The following is an 8,587-nucleotide window of genomic DNA, read 5'->3' as shown; positions in this document are numbered from 1 at the left end:
TTCTGAAAGTCCAGAAATAATTCACGGCGTTCGTAGAAATGGAAAATCCTTCCAAGTTTGCCGAACACAGAGAGACACAGAGAGCAGCATTAAGCTAACATTGTTGTGTGGTAGCAGTGGCTAGCCTGCTGCTGCCCACACAGCCAACGACAAGCTTTGTCGTTTGTTCACCCAGAGGCCGCTTGTGTGTGTTATTAATGAGACCATTGCACACTTTTGTTGCTACGTCCATGTTTTATGTTGCTGTGAAATATGAAGCTCACATCAGACGCCCCCCCCCTCACAATGAAGCTTCCTCTTTCCTCTGTGCGTCTATAGATACGCACAGTTTGTGCACATTACACACATATGCTGTCGCACAAAAGAAAGCTGATCTTCATAACCAAATCTTTGTTGTTCTCTTTGCACACTGAATAGCAACACAACAGAAGTACCAGCACAGGAGGGCAGCGGCTCTGGGCCTGAAACAATGCACTCTTCATCACCAGCCAGAGACCCCCTCCTCTCCTCAACACGACCCCCGTCTCCCTCTCCGACCCCACACACTCCACATCCTCAGTGTTTCCTGCGTCACCACAGTGCCACTCTGCAGCCAGAAAGAGAAAGCGGGCAATGGATGACATGCTTTTACAGAAACTGGAAGCGAGGAGAGGACAGACTGCAGACGTACGAGGACTGCACACAGGAGAGAACAGGACAACCCAGAGGCGCGTTTCACCCTGCATTTCACGTCAGCCATTCAAAGCTGCAGCACAGGACACAACTGAATAACCTCTGTTACCTTCACAGTGCAGTATGAGTGTGTGACTGATGAGAGCTTTCTTTATTTTGTTCTTTATTTTTTGATGCTTGCACAAATAAAAACAGGACACATCTTGGATTTACACAGGAGACGGTCTGTTTCTCACTGCTTCCCAAAGACGTGCAGCGTTACAGGTACTCTCTGCTGAGGCTTTTGTTCAGTGAGAGCTGGGTCTGATGCAACAAGTCACCAAACTGATGTGCAGTCATGCAGATTTAGCTCAAGTGCATCTCTGTGTGAACAACATGCTCAAAGGTCATCATCATCATCATCACCTTTATTTATAAAGCACTTTAAAACAACCACAGCTGACACAAAGTGCTGTACATTGGAACTGTAAAATAAAATCACATGAGATATAAATAAAAACCAAATAAAAGAAGAGTGAAATCGTTAATTAAATAACTACTTCAATTAAAAGAGAAACTGAGTCTCACTGAGGTTAAAAGCCAAGGAATGAAAGTGGGTTTTAAGACGTGAGTTAAAAGTGGACAGTGAAGGGGCCTCTCTAACATGCATGGGCAAATTATTCCATAATTTTGGAGCCACGATAGAGAAGGCCCCGCCCCCTCTGAGCTTCCTCCTGGATCTCGGTACCTCCAGGAGCAGCTGGTCAGCTGACCTGAGAGACCGACAGGGTGTGTGGGGATGAAGAAGCTCAGAGAGGTAAGGCGGGCAAGACTGTGAAGGCACGGGGGTTATATGCTCTCTTTTTCGAGTTCCTGTTAGGAGTCGTGCAGCCGCATTTTGAACCAGCTGCCGACCTGAGAGCAACGACTGACTGACCCCCACATAAAGTGAGTTACAGTCGTCCAGCCGGAAAGAAATGAAAGCATGGATCACTGTTTCAAGGTGCTGCCTCGAAAGAAAAGATTTTACTCTTGCCAGTCGCCTTAAATGATAAAAACAAAAAGGTGACATTTGTCCTCCAACGTCTCGAGTTCTGCTCTTTGTTAAGGAAGAGATTCCGAGCTTATCCTCTGCTCTCTTCTTTAACTGGCTGTGGCTGTGTGATGACATCACTGTCAGCGTGCGAGGAATGAGTGTGGTGGGCGTTGTCCTTGGTTCAAACCAGTGTTCCTTCTGTCGCCAAGATCAAGTCAGCAAAGAGAGCAGTTAGCCAACTACTGGAGCAGCACAAAGGTGTGATGAAGAAGGTCCCTAAGAAGTAGAGCAACCTGCTCAAACCTGAGGTCTCAGAAACTGCCAAGCAAAGACTCACAGCCTTGGCTAACTGCCTGAAGAATAAACCAGCTATTCCCTACAAAACCATCCAAAGTGTACATTCAGTGAAACAATATGAGAACAGCCCCACCAAGGCTGGAGACGGAGCAATACTGGAAGAGCATGTGGGATCTGAGCATCCTCCCTGAACAGGATCCCATAACCATCACAGAGTGTCGTGCATGAAGCGTTGGACGGCACCAGGCCCTGACATGATTCACATCTCCTGTCTGAAGAGGCTGACTGCACCCCATGAGTGTTTGGCAGCACAAACGGACCAGCTGCTAATGGACGAGACACACCCACAATGGCTAACGGAAGGCCAGATAGTCCTGATCCCCAAGGACCCTCAGATGGGACCGCTCCCATCCAGCGATAGGGAGGATCGATAACCTGCCTCAGCACCACATGGAAGCTCCTGTCAGGCATCACAGCGGCTACGACGAACAGGAACGTGGCTTCATACATGAAAGGAAACAGTCAGAGAGACCAGAGGAGCAGAACCCCAGCTACTCGAGACCGTGAGACCAGACATCAAAAAGTCGGAGGGTAACAAAGAGAGGGAAGGTAGTCAGAACTGAGGTTTATACTCCCGTAAGGCAACACTGCAGACATCGAGGAGAGCTACAAGTACCTGTGAGTCCCACTGAATAAACCCTGGTTTGGCTTCCCTAGATGAGTTTGGAGTTGTGGGTGTGACGTGTATAAAAGCCAGAGCACTGAGATCTGAAGTGATGTGCTGAACTTTCATCGAAATCTGTAATAATCACGTCCACCGTTAGAGTCACATCAGAGGTTAGAGTTCACGTTTGTATTTGTTTTTATTGCATCATTTTAATTTCTTCTGATTTTGGTTGGATTTCATCAGTGTGTTCTTCTGTTACTCAGGTACAGCTGTGCTTTGAAATATTTGAAACAATTTTAAAGAACTACATTGAACTTTGGAAGTTTTTCTCCCTCCAACAGCAGCCTAGAAATCCTCAGACTACCTACATTTTCTGCACTAATTGGATCCGTGGGTGCTTACAGCCAGAGTTTGAAACTGTTTGAAATTGTTTTGGCATCTTCTTCTTATTTTACCATGACAAATACTCTCCGCAGCTCTCCTCCCTTTGCCTACATTCTTTCAAGGTTATCCTGTGAAAGGGGAAGGCAGCGGCACTTTGTCAGCTGCATGTTTCTTACGTAAGAGTGACACCTGAGCGGCGCTCTTATGTAAGAAACATATCATCGACCGGGCCCGGTGAATTTTCTCTCCCGTCTCAGAGGTGTTTCACCCGGCAGGGGAGACGGGTTCAAAAGCGACAGAGAGGAATATTACAAACAGTCATCAGCCTGTCCTCGTTTGTCTGCTTTAAAAAACAAGTTCTTATCGTGGAGAAACCAGACAGATGGTGCTGACAACTGGCACACAGACAGAGAGAGAGAGAGAGAGAAAGGCAGAAGGAAATAAAAGAAGGAAGGAGACAGATAAACTGCCAGACAGACTGAATGCCAGGGCTTCGGGTCTCTGAGATAAAAACTGGATGTTGCTCCTTGGACATGATGGACTTCTCCCCCTCTCTCCTCTCTCTCGCTAAGCTCCTGCAGCTCCATGCTCGCTTGTGCAGACCATCTGGGAAAAAAGGGGATTGTTTTTGCCGAGGGACCACGGTGCCAGCTTCCTACACCGACTGATCTGAGGGCTTTGGAAAGCCCATCTCCCCCTGCTTCAAACACAATAAACAGAATGGATGAATGTATGCCATTGTACTGTATCTGGGAGGCGGGCGGGCGGAGGGGCGGGGGGCACAGTGTTTGGTTTCAGAGCTGGAGTGATAGCAGCACAGGGATAGAGGGGCTTAGAGGAAAACACGGAGTGAGAAACTGAGTGACAGAGCAGCCGCTCACAGCAGAGATGCCAACATGAAATCTGTTAGTCTGGACACCCGGTCGCGTTTCAAGTCATATGTTTACGGTTACGTTTAGCTAAACTAAATGTGATTTTTCATCATTAATCTCATATGTACCGATTTTTTTGTACTTTTACCTCAAAGGATTTTCGTGTTGTGCCTGCAGGAGCTCCTTGCAGACACTCCTGCATCTGATCCATGCTGCAGATCTGCACCTGCAGTAGTGAGCTATACAACCACTGATCTGCATCAGTGTTAAACTGCTAAACCTTTTTTCAGTTTTACAGTTAACTAGCAAGACTGTCAGAGCTACTAGTTCAGCCAAGAGGAGCCTACAGCATGAAAATCCGATTGGATCAGACCAGTTTGGGATTTGGATCTCCTGCCACAGAGTCACTAGTGGATAAAGATCTAATGATGAACTAGTACTGATAAGGAAAAAACAGTGTATATCTCTTAATGGTCAAACAGCCTTTACCAGGTGAAAATTAGGCCACGCCCTCAACCATGCAAACATTAAGGCTTAAAAGTCAGGAATTAAAATAGGACATGATCTATAGACAACAAAAAGAGTTTTTGTGTCAGACTGCAGTCATGTTTATTCGTTATCATGAATCTCTGGCTCTCTTCCACAGCATGTCTTTGTCCTGCCCTCCTTCCTGTTTGTTAGCTAAACTTTGTCTTGACTATGAAAGTCAAACAATGTCAGAAATCAGTAATAATATGTGATATATTCTGTGAGGCCTGGGCTGAAGATGATTTTGCCAATTTTGGTGACGATTTAAAAATGACTGTGCTGTATAATGTTTTATATTTGACCTTGTCAGTGCCTAATTTCAGTCCTCTTCACCACTCGGCCTCAGTGTGCAGAAGAGGAAGATGTAAAAGGAAAGGTAGAAAGGTGGCAGCTGTGTCCACAGCTTCAGCGCTCAGCCTCTAATAACAGCTGATTCCTGCTGCCGGCTGATAAAGCCATAGGTGTGCTGCCTCACCCTGATACCGCTGCTGCACACCCAAATCTCATTTTGACCAGAGATTGTCTGTTTTTATGTTTTTTGTGCAGGGTGGAGAAGAATTGAAGCAATGACTCTTGGAGGAGGAGATGGAGGCCGTTAAAATGATGCAGGTGAGATCCGTGCAGTAAGGATGCCATCTGCTGTCGGTGAGAGCTCACAGAACAGGCTGGAATATGTAACTGGGACATATTTACCCCTTAATGGTCTCACCACGAGATGGTCTCTAACAATGAGACTTACACTTGGTGTAGCAGCACAGTAAATAACTATTAAACATGTTTTATTCATATTATTATCTAAGTTAGCTGCCAGACTTGTATCTGTTTCTTTAATCAATGATGAAGGTGAACATGTATCAGGTAGCTGACTCTGTGGTTTCCAAGTGATTTGATTGGTTTTGGATGCACTGTGTGTTTCAGTAAGAAGCTCCTGGGATCAGTAGCTGGCAGTTATTTTAAAAGATCCTTTATTTAAACCCAGAGTTAAACAGGAAGCTTGGACCAAAGTGTAGGAAAAGCAGCAAATGATCCCAGATCTGAATAAGAAGAAGACAACCTGATAAAGACACACAGACTGAGCTCACAGAGAGGAGGGTAACGAGAACAGGTGCGCTGAGACCACGGCTGTATCCCAGTTCAGGCTCTGCAGCCTTAAAGGCCGCATTTTAAGGCCGATTACGTCACAGCGACGCGACAAAGGCTGTCCCAATTTGAAGGCTGCTCGAAATGCGGCCCTCAAATGCGTCCTTCATTTCCCTGAATTTTAAGGACGTGGCGGTGTAGACTTTGTGGCCCAACGTATCCCAGAATACATAAGCTGTCAATGGAAAATTGTACTTAGTATAGTCAGTATAATTTTTTAATGATATAAGTTTGCATATGGTAGAATACTGCATGTAATCATTTGTGTTTAGAAGTATATAGTTGGTGGCATATTGAAAGAATGTCTCATCCTAGGAGGTCTGTGACACTCTGGCTTCACCCCCACATCCTGGGAGTATGGGAGAGGTCGTACCTTGTTTTATTGTTTTACGGTAGGATTAACGTAGCTATGTCTGTCTTAGTCTAAGTGCCTTTTGTTTAGATGAACTGCTGGACTTCTTCACTGTGTTATCTAGAGTGAACCATCTAGGGTGAGGGGGAGACTACCCTCTTGATGACCAAGGATGTTCCTCTTGTGCTTTTCAGCAGGATCACACACACACACACACACACGTACACCTGCACATTCCAATGTATGGAACAAACGCTCACTGAAGCATATAAATAAAGACCAGGGCAGTTTCTTAGCGCGAGTCTCAGTTTGGAGGCTGCTCTTGCTAGCAAGAAGTTCTGTGTGTTTCTCTTCTCTGAGTCTTTACTGAAGAAGTGTTTTAGAGTATATCTCTTAACAATAGCGCGGCGGTGGGTGTGAATAATTTTGGCAAAAAAAAAACGGCGGATGAGGGGCGCCCGAAGAGTAAACTTAGTTTACTAAGTGCTGAATATTATGTCACTTATTTATGTGCAAATGTTTAATAACGAAGAACCTTAAACGTTACTGTTGGCCACATGTCGGCAAAGTCATGTGACATTAGTGACGTTTGTACTAACTTGGTTTTAAAGCCTTTACTTTAAATATACACCGTTCGATAGCTGAGCTTAATCTTACAGAGAATGATCAAAGCTCATGTAGGAACAAACAAATGAACAAAAGATTTTCTCCTTCATCTCTGTCAAACACAGCTGTATGACACGTTTCCAGCTGTTAGTATCATGGTTGCTAGGCAACCTGGTTGCCTAGCAACCTCAACTGCTCATTTTAACAACTATGTAATCAGCCAATAACATGTCAGCAACCCACTGTTTCAGACTTGGAGGCGTGGTCATGGTGACCTGCTGAAGCTCAAACATCTCTCATGTCTATCCAGTGTGCAGGAGTTCTCTGGGAGGAAATGTCTTGTTGACATCAGAGGTCAGAGGAGGATGGACAGACTGATTTTAGTGATGTAAAGACAACAGGAACTTCTGCATTCTTACGACCAAAGAATGCAGAAGCGCTCAGTTCATCCCTGAAGCAGATGAGCTTCTTTCTTTCTTTCTTTCTTTCTTTCTTTCTTTCTTTCTTTCTTTTCTCTTTCTTTTCTTTTTTTTTTTAACTTCAGCAGAAGAGGAAGAGCAGGAAACCGGGGCTATAATCACACAGACTGACCAGAACTGGAGACTCAAATTTGTTTTTTATGGTTTTCTTATTTGTTTCTTTGTATTTCTTTCTTTTTTCTCTTTTTTAAAGTGTTAGGTGTAGAATGATTTGATTTAATAAAAAGAGATCATAGGCAAGCTGGATGTGATCTGTCAAGCTGTCATGAAAACAGTGGGAGGACCTCAGTTAAACTTCTTTATGATTGGGCGGACTTTTTAAGGGGCCCACACTCGCCTTCGTTCTGCCCCTGCACATTATTATAAACTGAACAACAGGCTCCATCTGTGAGGAGACTGCTGCGGCTCAGAGGGCTGCTGGCCCTTTAAGACTTTTCCGGTCAACAGAAGGATTTTATTTTGTAAGTTACACTAACTAACCAAAGGCTTTTATGCTGACGAGTGCGTAATGGCGGGCGGGGGGTAGGAACGACACTTTTTGAAATGTCCTGATGACTTCTTGTCACTAACATTTGGAAAAGTATGAAATATTTTAAAGTATACGAGTCTTTCTATAACAAACCAAAAGCTTTTACTTTGAAAGTTTGATATCATGGCACCCACCACCCTTTGTGATACGTAATGAAAAGTTTTCATAATTTTTCAAGCAAAAACGTATATTTTCTGGTTTCCGCTCCATTGACGGGACGGTTTCCATTTTTTTGACATACTGCTGGCCCTTTTAGACTGCCCCGGTCGCCATGGTGACAACCAGGAAGCAAAACTGATTCTCTTTAGCATGTCGACATCTGCGACTTTCAGCGGTTCATTTAGGCCTTTTCTTCATCTTTCTGCTGACCTCCACCGCCTGCGAGCCCTCTGAAACACGGACAGGTGAGCCCCGAAGCAGCGGAGCTTTTCCGCTTCGGTTTGTTTTAGCCTGAAATCACCGACAGTGCTTAGCCGTCGGTTAGCTGTGGAGCTTTTAGCCTCCGTGCTAACTGGATCCAGCGGCGGTGCCGTCGCTGTCCGTGGTGCTGACAGAGCGCGCACATCTGCAGCTGCAGCACTGACAGCTGTCCTCCTGATCCTTTCATTAGACTGCAGGACTAGGCCCAGGTTTATTTGTCCGAGCTGTACGGCGCGTAAAGAAGCGTTCAGAAACCACAGATCAGCTGTAGAACAGAAGCGGGAACTCACCTTGTGTGGCAGACAGGTCACTCACTTCAGACCTGTCATTTGTTCTTCCAGACGATGAGCGGGACCCCTGACGACACCAAGCCTGTGAACTTCACTGTCAAAGCTCCGGTCTACCTGCAGATTGGAGATGCCAAAGCAGACACGGCTCACTCCGGTGTCTGTGTCGTCGACGTCAACCTCCCGTTTGGAAAGCCTGTTAATGTAAGCAAACGCAGAGAGCCCCCGAGTGCCTCACATGATCAGTTACCTACAGCATCCTCCATGTTTTTTGTCTGACATCCTCCTGAGGCTTTATCAACTTCTATGCTTTCTTCCATTTGTGCAACATCTCTAAAG

At 45.3% G+C, this 8,587-nt stretch overlaps 1 protein-coding gene across 1 annotated transcript in view; it reads left to right on the top strand.

Annotated features, from left to right (window-relative positions):
- The first annotated feature begins 7,346 nt into the window (after positions 1–7,346).
- Positions 7,347–8,587, top strand: part of nicn1 (nicolin 1) — a 9,868-nt gene continuing 8,627 nt past the window's right edge. Inside the window, exons 1-2 of the mRNA XM_013912878.1 lie at positions 7,347–7,473; positions 8,303–8,452. Coding sequence (XP_013768332.1) covers positions 8,306–8,452 — 147 coding nt within the window. The 5' untranslated portion in view covers positions 7,347–7,473; positions 8,303–8,305. The remainder of the gene's footprint in view (positions 7,474–8,302; positions 8,453–8,587) is intronic.

This window comes from Pundamilia nyererei, unplaced genomic scaffold, assembly GCF_000239375.1.
Source record: "Pundamilia nyererei isolate P.nyererei 1_Seehausen unplaced genomic scaffold, PunNye1.0 scaffold00105, whole genome shotgun sequence".
NCBI classification, from domain to species: Eukaryota; Metazoa; Chordata; class Actinopteri; order Cichliformes; family Cichlidae; genus Pundamilia; species Pundamilia nyererei.
This window is presented reverse-complemented; position numbering and strand designations above follow the sequence as displayed.